This window comes from Delphinus delphis, chromosome 4 (genome assembly GCF_949987515.2).
Source record: "Delphinus delphis chromosome 4, mDelDel1.2, whole genome shotgun sequence".
Lineage (NCBI taxonomy): Eukaryota > Metazoa > Chordata > Mammalia > Artiodactyla > Delphinidae > Delphinus > Delphinus delphis.
The window spans coordinates 81,673,869-81,697,523 of NC_082686.1; the positions used below are offsets into that span (position 1 = coordinate 81,673,869).

At 37.8% G+C, this 23,655-nt stretch overlaps 1 protein-coding gene across 3 annotated transcripts in view; it reads right to left on the minus strand.

Annotated features, from left to right (window-relative positions):
* Nucleotides 1-23,655, minus strand: part of SENP2 (SUMO specific peptidase 2) — a 44,993-nt gene that overhangs the window by 14,365 nt on the left and 6,973 nt on the right. For all 3 annotated transcript variants that reach the window (XM_060010990.2, XM_060010992.1, XM_060010991.1), the window contains 11 exons: nt 21,825-21,915; nt 18,412-18,580; nt 16,201-16,304; nt 14,419-14,513; nt 13,788-13,839; nt 11,243-11,306; nt 9,295-9,471; nt 7,410-7,541; nt 5,766-5,969; nt 4,691-4,770; nt 2,534-2,618 (listed from right to left, as the gene is read on the minus strand). In XM_060010990.2, coding sequence (XP_059866973.2) covers nt 2,534-2,618; nt 4,691-4,770; nt 5,766-5,969; nt 7,410-7,541; nt 9,295-9,471; nt 11,243-11,306; nt 13,788-13,839; nt 14,419-14,513; nt 16,201-16,304; nt 18,412-18,580; nt 21,825-21,915 — 1,253 coding nt within the window. The remainder of the gene's footprint in view (nt 1-2,533; nt 2,619-4,690; nt 4,771-5,765; nt 5,970-7,409; nt 7,542-9,294; nt 9,472-11,242; nt 11,307-13,787; nt 13,840-14,418; nt 14,514-16,200; nt 16,305-18,411; nt 18,581-21,824; nt 21,916-23,655) is intronic.

Here is a 23,655-nt window from a genome sequence, read left to right on the forward strand (position 1 = left end):
GCCAAAGCAATCTTGAGAACGAAAAACAGAGCTGGAGGAATCAGGCTCCCTGACTTCAGACTATATTACAAAGCTACAGTAATCAAGACAGTATGGTACTGGCACAAAAACAGAAATATAGATCAATGGAACAGGATAGAAAGCCCAGAGATAAACCCACGCACATATGGTCACCTTATCTTTGATAAAGGAGGCAGGAATGTACAGTGGAGAAAGGACAGCCTCTTCAATAAGTGGTGCTGGGAAAACTGGACAGCTACATGTAAAAGTATGAGATTAGATCACTCCCTAACACCATACACAAAAATAAACTCAAAATGGATTAAAGACCTAAATGTAAGGCCAGAAACTATCAAACTCTTAGAGGAAAACATAGGCAGGACACTCTATGACATAAATCACAGCAAGGTCCTTTTTGACCCACCTCCTAGAGAAATGGAAATAAAAACAAAAATAAATGGGACCTAATGAAACTTAAAAGCTTTTGCGCAGCAAAGGAAACCATAAACAAGACCAAAAGACAACCCTCAGAATGGGAGAAAATATTTGCAAATGAAGCAACTGACAAAGGATTAATCTCCGAAATTTACAAGCAGCTCATGCAGCTCAATAACAAAAAAACAAACAACCCAATCCAAAAATGGGCAGAAGACCTAAATAGACATTTCTCCAAAGAAGATATACAGACTGCCAACAAACACATGAAAGAATGCTCAACATCACTAATCATTAGAGAAATGCAAATCAAAACTACAACGAGATATCATCTCACACCAGTCAGAATGGCCATCATCAAAAAATCTAGAAACAGTAAATGCTGGAGAGGGTGTGGAGAAAAGGGAACCCTCTTGGTGGGAATGTAAATTGATACAGCCACTGTGGAGAACAGTATGGAGGTTACTTAAAAAACTACAAATAGAACTACCATATGACCCAGCAATCCCACTACTGGGCATATACCCTGAGAAAACCATAATTCAAAAAGAGTCATGTACCAAAATGTTCATTGCAGCTCTATTTACAACAGCCCGGAGATGGAAACAACCTACGTGTCCATCATCGGATGAATGGATAAAGAAGATGTGGCACATATATACAATGGAATATTACTCAGCCATAAAAAGAAACGAAATTGAGCTATTTGTAATGAGGTGGATGGACCTAGAGTCTGTCATACAGAGTGAAGTAAGTCAGAAAGAGAGAGACAAATACCGTATGCTAACACATATATATGGAATTTAAGGAAAAGAAATGTCATGAAGAACCTAGGGGTGAAACAGGAATAAAGACACAGACTTACTAGAGATGGACTTGAGGATATGGGGAGGGGGAAGGGTAAACTGTGGGAAAAAAAAAAAAACAAGATCCAGCATGCGGCAATAAAGATCCCACGTGACGCAACTAAGACCCAACACTGCCCAATAAATTTTTTTTTTTTTTAAAGAAAAGGAGCCATTAGGGCTAAAAGATGTATGCTTTTATTTTATTTTATTTTTTTTCCCGGTACGCGGGCCTCTCACGGTTGTGGCCTCTCCCGCTGCGGAGCACAGGCTCCGGAGGCGCAGGCTCAGCGGCCATGGTTCACGGGCCCAGCCGCTCCGCGGCATGTGGGATCCTCCCGGACCGGGGCACGAACCCGTGTCCCCTGCGTCGGCAGGCGGACTCTCAACCACTGCGCCACCAGGGAAGCCCTGCGTTTTTTAATTAATTAATTATTTTTTGGCTGCATTGGGTCTTTGTTTCTGCAAGCAGGCTTTCTCTAGTTGCAACGAGCGGGTGCTACTCTTCGTTGCAGTGCGCAGCCTTTTCACTGTGGTGCCTTCTCTTGTTGTGGAGCACAGGCTCTAAGTGCTCGGGCTTCAGTAGTTGTGGTGCACGAGCTCAGTAGTTGTGGCTCGCAGGCTCTAGAGTGCAGGCCCCGTAGTTGTGGTGCACGGGCTTAGTTGCTCCGCGGCATGTGGGATCTTCCCGGACCAAGGCTCGAACCCGTGTTCCCTGCATTGGCAGGAGGATTCTTAACCACTGTGCCACTAGGGAAGTCCCAGATGTATGCATTTTTAAACTCTGAATGAGATTCAAATCTGGCAAGATCCAAAGCACATTCACAAATAGCACACCTGACTGTTGAGGACTCACAGTATCGGATGCTTAAGATCTAAATATACAAATTTCTCAGATAAGTTTTGAACAGGAGCTTTAAAATTTCCATTAATGCCAACCAATAAAAGTAGCTGGCTTGAATTTATTGTGTTGTGTTTTTTTCTCAATTTTTTGAGATATGCAGATATTTAACATTTATAGTTTAAGAAACAAGATAAAGGCTTAAAAGCAAACAACTTAAAAAAAAAAAAGCAAACAACTTGGTTAAATGAATTTCTGAAGATTTAGAAGTGATCATTCTAACGATGTACACCTCAGGAGAATGCATGCCTAAGGATGAGTGAGTAAGGGGAGGAAGGAAGCCAAGTCTAAATAATACGCTACTGACAGGAAATGCAACAAAGTATTTGAAATACAGATGATCACCACTTACATGTGGCTTCATGCTGTAGTGGGTCCACTCTAAAACATTCAGGTCAATATTTCTTTTGGTCTTACTTTCATCCTGTAAATACTGACTGAAAAAACAGCAAAGAAGGAATATACTGATGAATCCCTGTGGAGACTTAGCATTATGACTACAAAGACATCATGATGTTTAATAGACCTGCCATTCTCAAAGCCATCTCTGTTAGATTTTTTTAAATATGATTGTTTTTGGCTTTTTACATTTTATTTTGTGTTTTTTCTGATTACAAAAATTATATATGGTTATATTTTAAAAATTAAAACATAATATGTAAAATGCAAAAGACCCCATAATAACCACTATGGAAATATTTACTATTAATGGTTTGCTGTTTGTTCGTCTAGTTCTCTACTCCACCCCATTTTAAAACACACATTTTATTCTATTAAAAAAGTACTTCATTCTATTACTTGCTTTTTCTCACTTAAAAATAGATAGAAAACAAGACATCTGGCCTGGAGTCTTAAAAAGAAAAGGCACTGCCATGGAAAACAAAAAAAAATGTAGGAGGCTATTCTAAACTAAGGGAGACTAAAGAGACATTACTTACATGCATGAACCCTGACTAACTTCCTGGATTAGGAAAAAAAGCTATAAAAGATACCTGACGATATCAGAACATGAATCATATATTATTACACATTAGTGGTTGTCAACTTTCTTAAGTGTGATAATGGCATTGTGGTTATGTAAGAGAATTTCCTCATTCCTAGGTGATATATACTTAAGTATTGAGAGTGATTTAATTTTATCCAAATCTCCAGAGGGTTATCAAATTTAACAAAGGCATCTCAGTTCTCATCCTAACCTACATAAAAGGGAAACCAGTGCTATGCTAGGGCATGCGCTCACAACGGGAGCAGCAATATCACCCCCAGAGAGGTGAAAACTGGTTCTTAGAAGGCAAAAATCTTAGATATTTCAATGGTTTGTAGCCCTCTAAAGCTCAACCCAACAAACAAACAAAGTCTCTTCCTTAATACTATTTTCTCTTGTCATGGAGAAATTAAATTAAAAAAAAATTTGTAGTGGGGAGGTGATAATGAAAAAAATTGAGAAAAGTTGGACTAGGGGCATCAGGAAAGGGAGGGGGCCTCAGATACCCAAAGAAGCTGAACTCTTCATATATTAAAAAAGAGAGGGGGGGGGAAAGAAAAGTATGAATGTTATAAAAGTATGGTTTTTTGGTATCCTATTATAAGCAACAGACAAAATTTTGCTGTATGATTCCAATGAAAACATTCGTAAGTATGTGATTATATGTACGTGTATGTGCACACGTATGTATGTATGCACATTTTACATACATCTTAAGCAGAAAAGACTAGGAGATAACTGCTTTATAAACAATTTGTATCTTATGATTTTAAAAAATTTCTTCTCTACATTTTTTATTCAAGATAAACACCCATAAATAAAAAGGATCTTTTACACTAAAACAACATCAAAAAAGAAAGAACTGAATTATTGTTAACTTTTCTTCACATCATTCAACAAGAGTTCCTTACTAAAGTATCCTTATTAAAATTATCCAAGTATCCTTACTAAAATTAAAAACTGGAACCTGCAATTGCTTCCAGTGGTCATAAGTGTTTCAAAATAGACTTATTTCACTGATTCGCTTCCTCTCTGTGAAATTCTTCTCATCACTTTACATAGCTAATAGACGGCTATGCTTTAAAGGCAGGTTTCTAGCAATTACTATTAAAACAGTTACCTACAAACCATGTTTTAACTTAAAAATTACCTCCAGGTTCTATGAGATGAACCAAACCATCATGGAAAGCACAGAGACATCAGTGAGTGGGCTTAAGAATTCAGAGAACTAATGTATCAATCCCAGAGAAATCTAATTCAAATCACGGGATTCTCATCGAATATATTTTACATTATGACATATGACAAACTTGTTTTCAGTGATGCTATTAAATAAGATTTCTCAGTTAAGATCAGATTTTGGGGTTATTTTTAGACAAAAAGATGGATTCAGGTCAAGTTGTGAACAACTAGGAAGAGAGCTCTCACTACACATTAGACTACCATCCACCAGAGGATGGAAAGAAAGACCACTTAACAAAGGGCACACTGAGGCAACACTGAAGTTTTTAAGCCTTTACTTACAGGAGAATCTCACAGATCCTGTGGCCCTTTTGTCCCATAGAATCCAGATATTTAAGACACTTTTTTCTTAGGTCTATCACCTATAATGGAAAAATGCAACATCCAGAAACAACCATCAAAAAAAATGAGAATTTTATTTCTAAAAAGATAAGCATTTAAAAAAATATATGTACCAACATGAATGGATTTCTAAGACACATTTTTCATAAAACATCACAGATGATATGAGCTCCATGTCTATAAAATTATATTTTTCTATTCCTAGAGAAAGGCATAGAAACTTATTCCTTAAAACATTAGTGGTCCTCTCAGAGTGATGAGACTTTTTTTTTGCCTTTTTCTTTATACCTTTACTACAATAAACCCGTTTTCATCTCGTAAACAAAAGTAATAAAATAACCCACATGTATTAAAATTCCTATTAAAAATCAAAGCTCCTCCACTACAGACTGTCTTGTAGCTTTCTAAGTCGTTCAACTCAAGAACTAAGAAGGGACTCTGCAGAGTATGCCTTTAACATATACTACAGGACTCTCACTAGACAGAAGAGTCGCCTTCATTACCAGCACACTTCATTTTATTGTGCTTTGCAGACACTGTATTTTTCACAAATTGAAGGTCTGTGGCAACCCTGCATTAAGCAAGTCTATCAGCGTCATTTTTCTAACAGTGTTTGCTCACTTCATGTCTGTGTGTCATATCTTGGTAATTCTTCACAACATTTCAAACTTTTTCATTATTAATATACTTGTTATGGTGATCTGTGATCAGTGACCGTTGATGCTATTGTGAAAAGATTACAGCTCACTGAAGGCTCAGATGATGGTTAGCATAAAAAGTATTTAGCAATAAGTATTTTTTAATTAAGGTATGTAGATTGTTTTTTAGATATAGTGTTATTGCAGACTTAATAGACTACAGTGTAGTGTAAACATAACTTTTATATGCACTGGGAAACCAAGAAATTGATGTCACTCTCTTTATTGCGATATTTGCTTTACAGCGGTGGTTACTATGCCTGCATTTAACAAAACAGTCATTATCCAAACTCCAACAATTAAACCTCTCGACTTACCACCAGGCTCCAATGTACCTTCCGATGAATAGGCACCAGAATAAGTTCCTGTTCAAAGAGATTGACCCCTTTGGTCCATCTTTTCACTGCTTGGTAACCCCCAGACTTTAATTTTGGATAGAAGAAAGTACTGAATGCATAAAGTGCTGGATACCCTTGTTTTTTATTTCTTTCCACCAGGAGATTCATGTAAAAATTAATGACCTGTAATATCAAGAGAGTAAATGTTAGAATATGGCAAGTATATTATCAAAACTAGATTTCTACCTAACTCAATTAGGATGAATTAGAAAATAAGCTGAGGGAAGGGAAGGCACTAAGGAAGGGGATAAAAGGGCTGTCTATGACAGAAGATGGAAAACAAAAAATGATCAGTGCAGGGACTTCCCTGGTGGCGCAGTGGTTAAGAATCCACCTGCCAATGCAGGGGACACGGTTCGATCCCTGGTCCGGGAAGATCCCATAAGCCGCAGAGCAAATAAGCCTGTGTGCCACAACTACTGAGCCTGCATGCCACAACTACTGAAGCCCACGAACCTAGAGCCCGTGCTCCGCAACAAGAGAAGCCACCGCAGTGAGAAGCCAGCACACCGCAACAAAGAGTAGCCCCCGCTCACCGCAACTAGAGAAAGCCCGCACGCAGCAACAAAGACCCAAAGCAGCCAAAAATAAAATAAATAAAATAAATGTATTAAAAAAAAATGATCAGTGCAAAATGGGAGGGATTAAGAAGGAATGAGACTGTACTTTTGAGGCATGTGAGTAAGAGAGACAAGAGAAAGAACTCAAGGAGAAAGTCTGCAACAATGAAAATGTATATGTAACTATATCACACACAAAATATGCAAAAATATTAACTGGAAGTGAATTTTACTATATATAAATTACACCTCAATTAAAAAAAATTAAATGGAAGGAAATACACCAAAACATTAGTATTTTGTTTACTTTTGAGTTGTGCCACTTTCAAACGATAATGTTTTTCCTTCACTTTTCCTGTATTTTCTAAATTTTCTATAATAAACATATTACATTTATAATGTGAAACAGAAACATGCTAATTTTACAAGAATGTGTTTATATGTCACTAGTCATAGCGGGGAGGAAGGAAGGCAAAGGGAGAAAATGCAGGGGCTGAGCAGCTGGGTAAAGAACCAACTGGGAAATTGGCAAGAACCAAGAGCTACCTTTAGCTAAATACATAAGGATACAAGATGACAATTGGACAAATTTTACAGTTATCACTCAAATGAAATAAAGAAAAAAATCACATAGTGTACATACAGTGATCAATATATTCCTTTATTATTGAAAAAATAAACTGGCTCCTATAAGAATTCATCTAAAATAAAGTATCGCTTGCTTCCTTCCATTTATCACTTGCACCCAGGATTTATAAAAATCTCACTTAAGGCTAGTAAGTGGTGGATGAAACAAAGCACAAATGCAGAAGAGGGAAACATTGCTAATTAAAGGCAGCAAACAATCAGAATTAATCATGTTTTTAAGGTTTAAGATGTTTTTGTTTTAGAAAAACTAAAGCTGCTTTACCAGCCCCTTTTAATTGTGTAGAAACCACTATGGTTACAGACAGAAAATGACTAAGCATAATGATAGTCAAAGGGGGAAAAAAAGACAACTTACTTCATCATTGAGCCAGTGATAGTTCTTCAAGGTCTGGATATCTCCTCGAGTGATTCGTAATTTGAAAGCACTACTTAGGATCTCATCCTGTGGGCCATGGCCTAGAGCATTACTGATTTCCTTTTCCATGTCCTGAATTACAAAGTCCAGAGGTTGCTACTTTAATATGGAACCACTATCAGATACTGAAAGTCTGAGATTGAAAAAAGCTTTTCAGGGCTTCCCTGGTGGTGCAGTGGTTGGGAGTCCGCCTGCCGATTCAGGGGACACGGGTTCGTGCCCCGGTCCGGGAAGATCCCACATGCCACGGAGCAGCTGGGCCCGTGGGCCGTGGCCACTGCACCTGCGCGTCCGGGGCCTGTGCTCCGCGACAGGAGGGGCTGCAACAGTGAGAGGCCCACGTACCGCAAAAAAAAAAAAAAGCTTTTCATCTCTGTAATACCTGACCCTTAAGAAAAACAGATCATCAAAGACCTACTAAATTGAAGTAGGAAAGAATTTCAATTTAGGAGCACAAAGCAATCTTACTACTAATGGTTATAAAAAATGCTAGTTCAATTATTAACTTCTGAAAACAATAATTTGATAATAATATTTAAAGTATACTCTCAATTATCCCACTACCATGTGGGATACATGAGCCAAACATGTACCAGATGCTTGAAGCACACCATTAATCCCTGCTTGTGGGGAAAGTATTATCACCATTTTATAGAAGAGGTAAAGCTCAGAGAATTTTGGTTACATGGTCAAAGTCATATAATGATTAAAAGGCAGAGCCAAGATTTGAACACCGGAGTGTCTCACTCCTTAGCCTTTGCTCCTTTCACAATACTATAAAAGCATTTTCATACTTTCCTTATCTACCTCCTGAACTTTTATTTTAAAACATCAAAGTAATAAAATTAGGAATCAAAGAGATCATTCTATCTACTTTTGACATGAAGAGAGTAAGCAGAAACTAGAAAACTAGGCAGCAGTCTAGCAACTGAGACCTTATTGAATAGATGGCATCATTCTGAAGAATTACAAAGAGATGCATATTTAAGCTATAAGCCTGAATCTATAAACCAAATAGAAGTTATTTCATCCAAATATTTTCAATACTGCTCCCCCCCACTAAACACAATTTTGTAATTTTATGGATCTCTCTCTCTCCACCTGCATGTCCAACATATAGTAAGTGCTCAATAAATATTCACTGAATAGGACTGACTACCACAACAATGGAGGAGTCAAGATGTGGGCTCACCTTTAAAATGAGAATTTTTAACTACCTTCATTTCCTTGTTTTCTATAAGTTTTTACTTACAGAAACGTTTCAAATACAGTAATCACTGAAAGGGACATTTTAGTGAACCATAATCGCTTAACAAAAACCTCAATGAAGGGGAGTTCCCTGGCAGTCCAGTGGTTGGGACTTGGTGCTTTCACTGCCTGGGCCTGGGTTCGATCCCTGGTTGGGGAACTGGGATCCCACAGGCCATGCATCTTGGCCAAAAATAAACAAATAAAATTAAATGTTTAAAAAAAAAAAAAGAACTGCAATGAACTCCTTCCTAATGTCAACCCATACAGTGTAACTCAAAATATTTTAAGTTTAGAAAAAGAATCTACAAAGAACCCATTATATTCCAAGATATGTGACAATCCTGTCTACTCACATTTGCTGAAATTAATCTAATTCCTTAGGCCACTTTCACAGATCACTAATGATCAGTGTAGCCAGTGACTGACCAGCCCTTGGGCATGATTTCCTTCATACATACATTCCCTAGCCTGGAGAAACTCTTCAAAACAAAACATTCACTCAAGTCTTAAATAACTGAGGTTATTTAAAAACATGCCCCTTATTCTGATCAACACAAGAAACAAGAAACAATACCTCTGTAAGTTCAAGAAGATCATCTGTCCTTTTATCCCTCTCTTTGCTTGAGCAATTTTTTTCTTTTGTCTCAAGTATTGACATCTTCCTCCTGAGTAAGCCATTGCTTCCACTGCCCAGGCGCAGTCGGGCTGACACTTCTTCAGATAAGTCAGGTTCCAGCTGGAGTCCCCTCCTCTGATCAAAAAAGTTCCCATATTCTACTGACATGTTTGATACTTGCACGTATAAACATACGTAACACATGAAATATAAAACAGCACCATTATCTTGAAAGAAAAGAGAATTAGTAAATCCCCAAATGAGTAAAGTAGATTAAGCATATCTGCCTGTCCCTGGAAGAAGGAACAAAAATGGTTCAAGACCTAAGGCTCACAACAGGACACCTCAGTTATAAACCATGAAGCAGAACATTTGTTTTCCCTGGAGGTAGCAAGAAAAGTATTTTCAGTTTTCTTATTTCAATTAAAAATAATATAGTTAAAAGACATTTTGAAAAGCTTTAAAAAAGCAAAAAATATGACCCATAATCCCACCACTCAAAATAAACCACTTCTATCCTTATACCAAGTAAACTTGTTCTACTTCATCCTTTTAAAAAAGTAATTATATATTATAGAAAAATGCACAAAACATTAATGTGCCACTTAATTTTTGTAATATTAACACCTATGTAACCACCATTCAGGTCAATAAACAGAATTTTGCCAGCATCCCAGAAACTCTGATAAGAATCTTTCCTTATCATGACTCTACATAACTGTTAATACTGAACTTAAGTCATCTGGTAGGCAAATTTATCTAAAATTAGGAAATTTATTTAGAAATAGAGCACTGGGGGCTTCCCTGGTGGAGCAGTGGTTGAGAGTCCGCCTGCCAATGCAGGGGACATGGGTTCGTGCCCCGGTCCGGGAAGATCCCACATGCCGCGGAGCGGCTGGGCCCATGAGCCATGGCTGCTGAGCCTGCGTGTCCGGAGCCTGTGCTCCGCAACGGGAGAGGCCACAACAATGAGAGGCCCGCGTACCAAAAAAAAAAGAAAGAAATAGAGCATTGGACTAGAGCTACACTCTCAACACACGTAGCCAGTGCTCTTTACTCTAGCTAACTGCCAGGTATACTGGTCCTAGGAAACCAGTAGCTGCTGGCCCTTCCACATGGTCCCAGATCGCAATGCCTTCAGGTTCAGCAAGGATAGAAGCAGGATGTAGTCTTTAGCCAGGTAACAAATACATTAGAGAAGGGAACAATCTAAGACTTAGGACTTAAGATCATGACTTAAGACTATGACTTAGCCTTAAGACTAGTTCTTATGAAGATATCAAATGGGAAAAGAGAATCTTGATCAGACTGATACTTAACACAAAGCAGTTCCCTAAACTTTGGTATTTCTATTACCTAAAATATGAAATAATCTAAAACTTCAAGTTTGCATTTAGTTTAGGAATATAATTCTTTTGGATGTGGAGTGCTTAGTAAACACTTTGCCACTATTACTTAAAATGTTGGTATTGCTATGGAGATCACTGGGACACTTCTTATTCTGATACTTATATAGAAAATGTAAAATCCAATTAAGCAGAAGATTGGTAATATTTTCAAATAAATATGAAATCTTGAATCTGAAAAGTGCCGAACAACCATTTTCCCTAAAGATGTATGGTTTTAAAAAATTCTCCAAAAGAAGCCAGGCAACACAGATAAGGGTTGGGATGGAGGCAAGTTAGTCTCTCTTACAAAGGTCGCGATAGCACAGAGATAAAAATCTTGCAACTCAGAAGAAAGCCAAAGGTGTGTATCCTCAATGCCTGCTGCTTCTTCAAAGAAAACAACGGAATTAGAAATCAAAGTAACGTATATCGTACCTTATTTTTCATGGGCCCAAAATTTTAACATAAGTCAGGTGAAAGAGTAAAAGACATAAAATTTAACTAGGGTTTCTACTTACACCTTCATTTTCTAGTCTGATTCCAAGTGTCTTCTCTGTATCAGAAAGTTTCCCCTTTGAACACCTGAGGAAAAAAAGTGAGAGATTACAGACTGGATGACTATAATCTGATACATATTAAACTAGTTTCAGAAAGAAGATTTAATAATTGTAAACAAATATTGCCTTGAGTTTATATAGTCCTCTAAACCAAAGGTTAGCAAAATTTTTCTAAAAAGGATCAGATAGTAAATATCTTAGCTTTGCAGGTCTTATGGTTTTTGTCACATCTTCTCAACTTGCATTGTAGTTTAAAAGTGGCCAAAAGTAGTATGTAAATGAATGAGTATGACTGTGTCCAATAAAACTTTACTTACAAAAACAGGCAGGTGGACCAGATTTGGTCCATGGGCCATAGTTTACCAAACTCTACTATAAATGAACCAACATCCAAAATCCTAAGGCACACAGAACTGCCTTCACTGTTCATATACTAGAGATGCTGACCACCAGAGATGCCCACTACACCCACGCTCTTATCTAAGCAGTACCTATGCCTCCCAACCTCTAATGCCTAGGGGAGAAGGGCACCCTCCCAAGCTAGGGTGGACATCTGACACAAGAGCTACCTATGTACCCACATATGCTGACCAGCTACCAGAGCTGAGAAGAGTTCACAATTCCTCAGACATGGTTACTCATAAATATAGTTTATAATATGTCAATAGATGGAGAGATATACCATGTTCTTGGATTGGAATAATCAACATTGTGAAAATGACTCTACTACCCAAAGCAATCTACAGATTCAATGCAATCCCTATCAAACTACCACTGGCATTTTTCACAGAACTAGAACAAAAAATTTCACAATTTGTATGGAAACACAAAAGACCCCGAATAGCCAAAGCAATCCTGAGTACGAAAAATGGAGCTGGAGGAATCAGGCTCCCTGACTTCAGACTATACTACAAAGCTACAGTAATCAAGACAGTATGGTACTGGCACAAAAACAGAAAGATCAATGGAACAGGATAGAAAGCCCAGAGATAAACCCACGCACATATGGTCACCTCATCTTTGATAAAGGAGGCAGGAATGTACGGTGGAGAAAGGACAGCCTCTTCAATAAGTGGTGCTGGGGAAACTGGACAGGTACATATAAAAGTATGAGATTAGATCACTCCCTAACACCGTACACAAAAATAAGCTCAAAATGGATTAAAGACCTAAATGTAAGGCCAGACACTATCAAACTCTTAGAGGAAAACATAGGCAGAACACTCTATGACATAAATCACAGCAAGATCCTTTTTGACCCACCTCCTAGAGAAATGGAAATAAAAACAAAAATAAACAAATGGGACCTAATGAAACTTAAAAGCTTTTGCACAGCAAAGGAAACCATAAACAAGACCAAAAGACAACCCTCAGAATGGGAGAAAATATTTGCAAATGAAGCAACTGACAAAGGATTTATTTCCAAAATTTACAAGCAGCTCATGCAGCTCAATAACAAAAAAACAAACAACCCAATCCAAAAATGGGCAGAAGACCTAAATAGACATTTCTCCAAAGAAGATATACAGACTGCCAACAAACACATGAAAGAATGCTCAACATCATTAATCATTAGAGAAATGCAAATCAAAACTACAATGAGATATCATCTCACACCAATCAGAATGGCCATCATCAAAAAATCTAGAAACAATGCTGGAGAGGGTGTGGAGAAAAGGGAACACTCTTGCACTGCTGGTGGGAATGTGAATTGGTACAGCCACTGTGGAGAACAGTATGGAGGTTCCTTAAAAAACTACAAATAGAACTACCATATGACCCAGCAAACCCACTACTGGGCATATACCGAGAAAACCAAAATTCAAAAAGAGTCATGTACCAAAATGTTCATTGCAGCTCTATTTACAATAGCCCGGAGGTGGAAACAACCTAAGTGTCCATCATCAGATGAATGGATAAAGATGTGGCACATATATACAATGGAATATTACTCAGCCATAAAAAGAAACGAAATTGAGCTATTTGTAATGAGGTGGATAGACCTAGAGTCTGTCATACAGAGTGAAGTAAGTCAGAAAGAGAGAGACAAATACCGTATGCTAACACATATATATGTAATTTAAGAAAAAAGAAATGTCATGAAGAACCTAGGGGTAAGACAGGAATAAAGACACAGACCTACTAGAGAACGGACTTGAGGATATGGGGAGGGGGAAGGGTGAGCTGTGACAAAGCGAGAGAGAGGCATGGACATATATACACTACCAAATGTAAGGTAGATAGCTAGTGGGAAGCAGCCGCATAGCACAGGGAGATCAGCTTGGTGCTTTGTGACCGCCCGGAGGGGTGGGATAGGGAGGGTGGGAGGGAGGGAGACGCAAGAGGGAAGAGATATGGGAGCATATGTATATGTATAACTGATTCACTTTGTTATAAAGCAGAAACTAACACACCATAGTAAAGCAATTATACCCCAATAAAGATGTTAAAAAAAAGAAAGAAAATAATATGTCAAAGAAAACTTAGAATAAACTGAACCATGTACCTCTTTTCACTTCTCACTGAACATAGAGGTCCCCTTGTTTCAACAACTCTATCTGTGAGGATGATAAAAAAAAAAGAAAAAAAAGCATTTCCTTTATTAATCAATCATATAGCTGGAATTTCAATTTATGGTTTCCAAAGTATCAAGATATTAATTTACACTGAAATGCTAAAATGGGTTCCAAAGACATTAGCCTCCATACAAATTAATTTGCTTAAAAACGCATAAATCTCTTTCTCCTTTAAGTATTATCTTTAGTGTAAACTGACTAATATCTGCTCATCTGGTAAGCTATCATTTAGTGTCATTTAGTGAACAGCAAGTGGAGAAATACAAGGAAATTAATATAAGGAATACAAAGAAATTAATTTTAGGCTCACAAAATATACACTACGATATAGAAGCTAGGAATAATAATCAAGAGGTATTTTATAAATTGGCTTTATTTTGAAATAGCATTTTTAATAAACTACTGGTACTGGTAGTATCCCATCAATGCCCTGGGGTCTGATAATGTTTTAAAGTTTGGTACACCATCTTTTACTAGTATGTCATTTTTCAATTTTATATGCACTTGAACTAAGTTCAATATATTAAGACTATTAAGATAGAGCTAAATCTGGGAACTCACATTGTTTTGGAACAAACTGAGTTGTTCTGACTCCATGACTTTGCTCTTGCCCCCAGCCTTTGGTCTTTAATGTGTCCATCTGACTTCTTTGAGAACTTAGAAACACAAAAAGTGAAGAAGATCAGATACAAAAGGAAAATCTATTATAAGTATTCATTATCTCTTTCTGGTAAGCTTCTCCAAACAGGAGTTATTGATAACCCAGAAACGTCAAATTACAAGAGAAAGGGTGCAACATAGCATCATCTGGGACTAGGATAAAAGGAGTCTAATCCTGATTCTAATATTCCAGCCAAGTTACCTAACCTCCAGTTTCTCCATTATAAAAGTGGATGTTCTCGATCCCCAGCACCACCTTGACTGAAAAAATCTCAGCATGATAACACCCAAGTTAAAAGATGAAAAATTTTAAACGATATACTGAAATGGATCCCAAAACAACACATTAAAAGAACATAAGAAGAAAAAGAACAACAACCAAAAAAACATAATAAGCAAAATAGTTTGAGGATTTTGCTGACATGACAAAACCAATAGTTCATGAAGTATACTGCTGCTTCCAACAGTGGCTAGTCAAAATGGAAAAAAATATGAACATTCTGATTGACTAAACTGAATTTCTTTTTAAATAAATTTCTTTATCTATTTTTTGGCTGTGTTTGGTTTTCGTTGCTGGGCGTGGGCTTTCTCTAGTTGCAGTGAGCAGGGGCTACTCTTCAATGCAGTGCACGGGCTTCTCATTGCGGTGGCTTCTCTTGTTGCGGAGCACAGGCTCTAGGCACGCGGGCTTCAGTAGTTGTGGCACAAGGGCTCAGTAGTTGTGGCTCACGGACTCTAGAGCACAGGCTCAGTAGTTGTGGCGCACGGGCTTAGTTGCTCCACGGCATGTGGGATCTTCCCGGACCAGGGCTTGAACCCATGTTCCCTGCATTGGCAGGCAGATTCTTAACCACTACGCCACCAGGGAAGTCCCTGAATTTCTTTTTAAAGTTCACAACCAAAGTGAAAATTCCCAAAGTTAAAATTCTTGTTATTTCTGCATTCAACAAGCTAGATAGTCTCGTGACTTCTTCACCTTCAACTTACTGTTACATAATTTCTGGGACTCCCCTCTGTGTATTCTCACACCGCTTGTTAGAATTATCAAGTAGACCTCAGACCTGAGCTCACATATTTTTTGTCCCCTTGTTTACAGGGAAATAAAAGCCCAGACATCAATTCCTTCTGCCATTCTCATCTGTTTGGTCAACTCAGCACAGTTAATTAACAAGCAGTCTTGTAAGGAAAACTTCTTATGACCTGGGATGAGTTTAATCTTGTCTCTAGAGTGGAAGATTTCCGACTGTGCTAAGATGCATCCACTAGGACGCCTCAGAGACTATGTGTACGTGGCAGGGGTGGGGGTGGGGGCTGGGTGGGAGGAGATGAAGGGAGGGAAGAGCGGGGGAGATGAGGGGGAAAAAGAGAGGAAGACAGAGGTCATGAGAAACTTGTGTTGGGGAGGTTGAAAAAACTCTCTGCTCCCTGGGAACCTGACTTCAACCAGTGAATCCACTTTTCTGTGTCAGAGTTTTATGTAAGAGTTCACTTGAACAAAAGCTAACAGAAAATTCTATTTTGTAAAACCACTGTTCTATATAATCCATCAGTACAGACAAATTACAGGGCTCACTCTCTCAATATTAATCTCTTTTTTCAACAAAGCCCTTCCCACCAATCCCTTCTCCAAAAATAAGGAAAAAGATGTCTGGCAAAGCATTGATCTTGGTAACGCATCTTTACCTATGATGAGTTGAAGTAACAGGAGGAACAGTGTTTCCATGACCACCTTCTTTAAGTCGCTCCAATAACCTTCGGTATTTCTCTCTCTCCTCTTTTTGAACACCCTAAATAAAAGAAAGCGTTTAGATAACTACCAGCACATCAAACCTATAATTAAATCATAAACAAAGACTAAGAGGTCAAATGCAGCTCATAGATGTGTTTCATTCGCCAGCACAGTGTTTTTGTATTTTAGTGTTCTTTTAATTCCTTTAATTACCAACTTTATAAATTAAAAAGAAAAATCCAGTAACATCTGGTCTCTTTTGAAACACTGTATCAACAATCTGGAGCTATGTAAGACTATTTATTCCCTTTGGTCACCTATTCACTCCAGCCCATTTCACTCATTTACATTATCTGCTAGACCTTGATAGCATCTGAGTTTTTGACAGTGAAACTGGGTAAACCACAAAAAACTCAGCAGAAATAATCCACTTGCATATTCAGAACATTCAGCTTCCGAAACAGAACTGGTCTTACCAAAGTCACTAACGACCCTCTATGGCCAGATCCAATGGACACATTTTCAGCTCTTCTGTCAATTGACCTCTCTCTCCAGCATCTCACCCTGCTAACCTCGCCTTGCCTTCCTGGACAATACACTTTCCTGATTTCTTTTTTTTTTTTAATATTTATTTATTTTCTTTATTTTTTTAGCTGTGTCGGATCTTAGTTGTGGCACGCGAGATCTTTCATGAGGCACATGGGATCTTTTGTTGCGGCACGCAAGCTTCTCTCTAGCCCTGGCGTGTGGGCTCCAGGGCGCGTGGACTCTGTAGTTTGTAGCACACAGGTGCTCCCATTGAGGCGCAAAAGCTCAGTAGTTGTGGTGCATGGGTTTAGTTGCCCCGCAGGATGTGGGTTCTTAGTTCCCCAACCAGGGATCGAACCTGCATCCCCTGCATTGGAAGGCGGATTCTTTACTACTGGACCACCAGGGAAGCCCCTCTCCTAACTTCTTCGTATCTTCTCAGTCTCCACTGAAGATTATTTCTTCTGCCTCACTGTAAATGTCGATGGTTCTGCCCATTATCTTTTCTCACAGTACATACTCTCCCTGAATAATCTCTTCAGCTCCCTTGATTTATCTAACACCAATATGCAGAAGATTCAGCAATGTGTCCCTAAGCTTGCCTTCTTCTCAAAACTCCCATATATCCAAAAGTCTACGGGACAGGTCTTCTTGCGTGTTTCACAGGCACTTTAAACAATGTACATAACTGAAGTCATCACCTTCCCCTAAACACATAGGGTATCCTGGTCAGTGACACATATTTATCCAAGATTGAAATCTGGGACTCAGGCTCTTCCATCTAACCTTATATCACACTTAACCAGTAAGTATGTCCTTGCTAATACTACCTTCTAATGTTTCTAGAATATGGCCTGTGTATACCCCATACATATCTGCTCAGTCCCATCCCTTATTTCTTATCTAGGAGGTACTGAAGCCTACTTTAATACCTCTGCTTAAAATCCCCTCCAGGGCTGCAGTCCATTCCTTTCTCTGCCTACTTGCTTGCTGATTACAACAATTAATGTATAAGCTCCTAGAGAACAGGGACCATATTTTATTCAATTCTGAATTGCTGAAAACTGGCAGAGCACCTGGGACCCAAATAAACATTTCTTTGATGAACTAAGCCAAGTGGCTCAGAAAACCATCTAGCAAATTGCAATAGGTGATGGTCCGGGGGAAATGCCAGAGACAGGAATAGTTCTAAATTCTCCTGGAATAAGTGAAGACTTCAAGAGGGAAGGGAAGATTGTTGATGAAGACATCATGCTAGGTGCCCTAAAAATGGAAGGAAAAAGCAGACATGTACACCATTTACTTCCCTTACTTAGTCACAGTTATTACAGCTTATACAAGAAACAAGTTAGAATAATTCAGGCACCCAAAGAGAAAGAATCTATAATTGTACCTTTTCCTAATATGATTCCTTTTTCTTTCCTTTACCTGAAAATTGACTACATATATACAGAAGAATACATATAAGCATTGGAGTCAAATAGGGGCCAGATATAGAAGGGAGACGGGAAATTTACAGTCCCTGTACACCCATTTATACCTTTTGTATTTTGTACCACAGAACATATACTATTTATCCCCACCCCACCCAAATTCCTAAAATTGCTTTTAAAAGAGATCAGGCTAAAAGGGCTTACCTCCTCCACAGTACAACGGGGACGCCTCAGACCCTTGCCACCCTCTTCAGAAATCATCTCTGTTACAACCTGTTCCTGAGGCTTCCACGTTAAGGAACTCTCCAGATTGCCTTTGCTATGACGACGGCCACCTGGTCTTCTATTATAGGCTTCTGAGCTCAAAGTAAAACTGAGAGGAAAAAAAAAAGAAAAAGTTATTCCCAAACGGCTTCAATTGCTGGAATTTAAGCTCCAGACAATCCTGTGATTAAGCTGTCTCAGGTTAAGCTTGCTCCTGGCAAATCAGACAACCACCATTCACAAAAATTAGATCTCTAGAGCAGAGGGCACCCCAGAATTCTGCTATGGAATGTCTATTCCCAGTCACCAGGGCTTCCACATGAAAGCCTTTGCCTTTTTCCTCATGCCCAATTTTCCAACTCCAACCCTGGCTTAGCTCGCTATTACACAACATACCCTCCTCTGGTACTACACTTTTCCTTTAGTCATTTGGCACCATTGAAATTAACTATTGGTGTGATTGATTAATTATTGGTGCCACTGTGGGACTGCATCCCACACTAAACTTTAAAGTCCATGAAAACAGAGATTTCATCGTTCCACCACCGTATCCTGGTACATGATCTAAGCCAAAAGGCACTCAATCAGTATCTGCTGAATACTAAATTAATGAATACTAAATTAATAAATGCTAAAGAATGCGAAGCCATGAAGCCCTCACCTAGTCACTGTTGCTGGTTGATAGAGCCTGCCTCTCTTGCCATTACCGATAATGGAACAAACTGACATCATACCTCTCTTGATGTGAGGTTTAAGAAAGGACACATCACATATGCAGTATTTTTACCAAAAAATTTGCATAATCTAAAATAAATCATGAGTAAACATCAGACAAAATTAAGGGATTCTACAAAAGCAATGCTTTGTACTCTTTAAAAATATTCATGCTATTACAGACAAAGAGAGGCTGAGGCGTTGTTCCAGATTAAAGGAGATCAAAGAGACATGAAAATTAAATGTAATACATGATCCTGCCCTGAATTGTGGGCCAGAAAAAAAGAATCTCTATAATAGAGAAATTTAAATAAGATTATATAATAGTACTATATCAATGTTAAATTTTCTGATTTTGGTAATCTGTGATTATGTAAGTGAATGTCCTCATTCTGAGAAATAAACACACTCAAGTACTTATGATTAAAGGGGCATGAGTCTAAGACTTACTCTCAAATGATTCAGAAAAAAATATTATGTACATATAACAGAGAATGATGAAGCAAACTGGAAAAATGATAACAACTGGTGAATCTAGGTCAAATGTATTCACCTACAGAGTTTCAAAATACTGTACATGAAGCAAAAACTGACATAACTGGATGAGAGAAATAGTCAAGTCCACAATTACAGTAGGAAACATCAACACTCTATACTCATCAATCAATAAAAAAGTAGACAGAAAATCAATAAGATCTGTAAAACATTATCAGCAAACTATTAATAAGATATTTACAGAACACTCCACCCAACAATAGCAGAATACACATTCTTTTCAACGAACATGGAATATCCAGACTGAATATATTCTAGGACATAAACAAATGTTAACAAATTTAAAAGGACTGAAATCGTACTAAGTATATTCTCTGACCATAATGAAATTAAACTAGAAATCAGTAACAGAAAGATATCTGGAAACCCCCAAGTATCTGGAAATTAAACAATATAATTCTACCCTTCTAAATAATCACAGGTTAAAGAGGAGTATGAATGAAGAGTAAAATGAAGAGTATAAGCCTGATTGTAGAATTAACCTTAGTTTCAGCTTAACCAGTTTTCTCATAATTACATTCAGATTATTGATCTTTTCAGAAATACTACATTAGGTGATGATGTCCTGTTCAGTGCAATGTATCTGGAGGCCAGGATGTGAGTTTGCCCACTCTGGGTGATTTAAACTTTGATCCTTTGGTTAAGGTGGCGTCAGGCAGGTTTCTCCACTCTGAAGTTACTATTTTTCCCTTTATAATTAGTAAGTCATTTGTGGGGAAAAATTCTGAGTTTATGTAAATATTCCATACTTCATCAAACTTTTACTTACTAGTTTTAGCTCAACTGACAATTCCTGTATATATCAGTTATTACTGAGACAGTTAAAAGATGGTGATTTTCTAATTCCATCATTCCTTCTACACTTACTAGCTGGCATTCTACTATAAAGACCTTTTCCTCCCACACTATGTATTTATTTATTAACATGTGTATTCTTGTCTTTATTCATCTGATGCTTAAATTGTCCCCAACTGGCCAGTGAAAGCCCCTTCAAGTTTCCTCCTGTGTCATGTTGATAATGTCCCCAGGTTTTTAGGGCTCCTTTAATTGCTGGCACAGGACGTTCCACAATCATTTTTTACTTTATCTCTCCTAATCCTACAATCAGCCATTTAGCCACCTCCAGGGAGCCTTACTTTTTATAGTTAGTGTCTCATTTTCAAACATGAGTGGACAGCCAAGGATTACCAGGTATTTGAATAAGAACTCATAAGAAAGATAAAACCAAAATAAACCGAAGGGGGAAGAGTAACTCAAAGGAAGCAGACAAAGCAAGGAGGAGAAGAAATTTTAAAATAATTAACAGCTTTAGAGAGATAAGAAAAGATATTGTATCTCTATAATAAGAATTCGATGGTTGGAGAAAGAAAAAGCCATGGGGAATAGGAAGTGGGAGGATGCTTACAACTTAAAAACTATGAAGCCAAAAAAACCCACAAAAGTATACATATATGTTTATCTCAGTGGTAGAAGAATTTTTTAAAAAAAGGGTAAGGACAAAAACAAAAGAGAATATATACAAAAATTAAATTAGATCAATCCATAGGGTCCAATATCCAAGCAACAGAAGTTCCAGAAAGTGGGAACACAGAGAGAAGAAAATTACTAATAAAATAATAACAGTTCATTGTATACATGATTTCTGCACTGTTCTGAATGCATATTATACTTCAAAAAAAAGTTTAGAAGTGAGTGACAATTCTTTTTTAAAAGGTTTTAAAGGGCATTCCCTGGCAGTCCAGTGCTTTCACTGTCGAGGGCCTGGGTTCAACCCCTGGTCGGGGAACTAAGATCCCGCAAGCCACATGGTGAGGCCAAAAAAATAAAAATTAAAAATAATTTTAAAAATTAAAGGTTTTCAAAATCAGATTATATAGGCATATGATATATAGGCATATGATAGAAAAAGTAACACACACTTGAGTACGTCTCTCACCAGCTGTATGCTATTTGGCAAGTTACTAACCTCAGAGTAGTTACTTAACAAGATTACATAATAGAATAAAAGTAAGAATGCCTAGCAAGAGTGAGGACCTAAAAATTACTAAGTTTCCATTTACAGAAAGGCAGAACTTAACACTTACCCAAAGGAAGGCAGGACTCTGCGTGGCTGATCTCGAGTTACTGTCACTCTGATCTTTGGATAGTCACTTATTCCATTAGGAGATTTATTACCTATTTTTGAAAACCATTTGTAATTGTAAAAGAAAAACAAAAAACACACACAAAAAAACCTGTGAACAGTCTGCATTAGAAAAGAAAATCTGGACTTCCCTGGTGGCACAGTGGTTAAGAATCCATCTGCCAATGGAGGGGACACAGGTTGGAGCCCTGGTCCGGGAAGATCCCACATGCTGTGGAGCAGCTAAGCCCGTGTGCCACAACTACTGAAGCCCACGCACCTAGAGCCCATGCTCTGCAACAAGAACAGCCACCAAAATGAGAAGCCCACACAGCACAACAAAGAATAGCCCCCACTCGCCGCAACTAGAGAAAGCCTGCTTGCAGCAACAAAGACCCAACGCAGCCACAAATAAATTAAATTAAAAAAAAAGAAAATCTGTGAGCAGTCTATACTGTAGAACTAAATATCTTATTTTTTCAAATTCTATTACTTTCTAGCACACATTTTGTAAAAGTTAAAGGAAAAGCTTAGTCTGTCTTTGCTCTCAGGTAAGTAGTAACAATTCACAGGAAAGCTTTACTAGTTTTGCTTGCTGGGGCCAACAAAAGGCATGAAGAACTCAATGATTATAAACTCTGTAATCTAATCAAATTGAGTAAATTTTTCAAACTGTTTCTTCTTCTCAAGAAAACAGAAGTATTTTTAAATGAAAATCTGCTTTGTTACTACATTTCCCTGGAAGCTTCTAATACCTACCTGTGAGATGGTTACTATACCTCAAAAAAGGGTAACAAAATTTTCGTCAGCCACATTATCTGCTGGAGCTACTACAGGGGTTTGGAGTCCCTGAGGACTCCAAAATGCAAAGAGGTCTAAAGCTCAAAGTTTTTTCTTAAGTCAGTAGCAGCAAAACATGAACTGACCTGCATTCATTTGTTTGTAAAACCTGACTTGAATCAATGTTCAATCCTGTTGGGGTTTTTTAAATAATATTCAATAAACAACTAAAAAATGTGGAATTCCCAAACATATCTCCAAGCATTTCCGATTTGAGATTGTGGATTTCTTTATATAAGAAATCTGCCCTAGGAATACCCATGCTTCTCTGACTAGGCTACACAAACCCACAGAAATATAGTGCTGGTACTTCAGGCACAAGATAAATCTACCATCCTCTCTATATGTCAATTTTCTGAACCCACAACTTCTCTAAAAGCTCTTTTTCCCCCTTCCTCTCAAACTTTACAAGCTTATCTGTGTGGCAGAGATCACAATCATTTTCAGGACTCTGGCTTCTTCCTATTTTTCCCCACCAGAGCATTTTATATAGTATATATAATAATTACAATTCAATTTCGGGGTCTAAGGATGATATAGAGGTTCCTAATCCACAAAACCATGAGAACTGGGAACCTAAGGTTGCTCCCCCATCAGATGATGTCCCTCAAAGGCAAGGTTTTATGAGTTTGTTATTTTATTATGTTGTTATTTTGCTATTTTGTTATTAAAGGTTTTATTATTCTATTATTTTGTTTTGTTATTTTGCTACTAAAGGTTTTATTATTTTGTTATTCCTGATAACTTAGCACAGTGTCTGACAGAGTAAGCTCTCAGGTAACACTTTTTTTTTTTTCTTTTTAATAAATAAACCCTGATCTAAGTCACATTAAAGACACTGATAAAGCAAACAGGAAATGTAACAGTAAATTCAAAGACAATACTAAAGGAAAGCTATTTGCTTTTTAGAATGGTAGGGAGAATATATCTGTGTTCTCATCTGAAGCCAAATC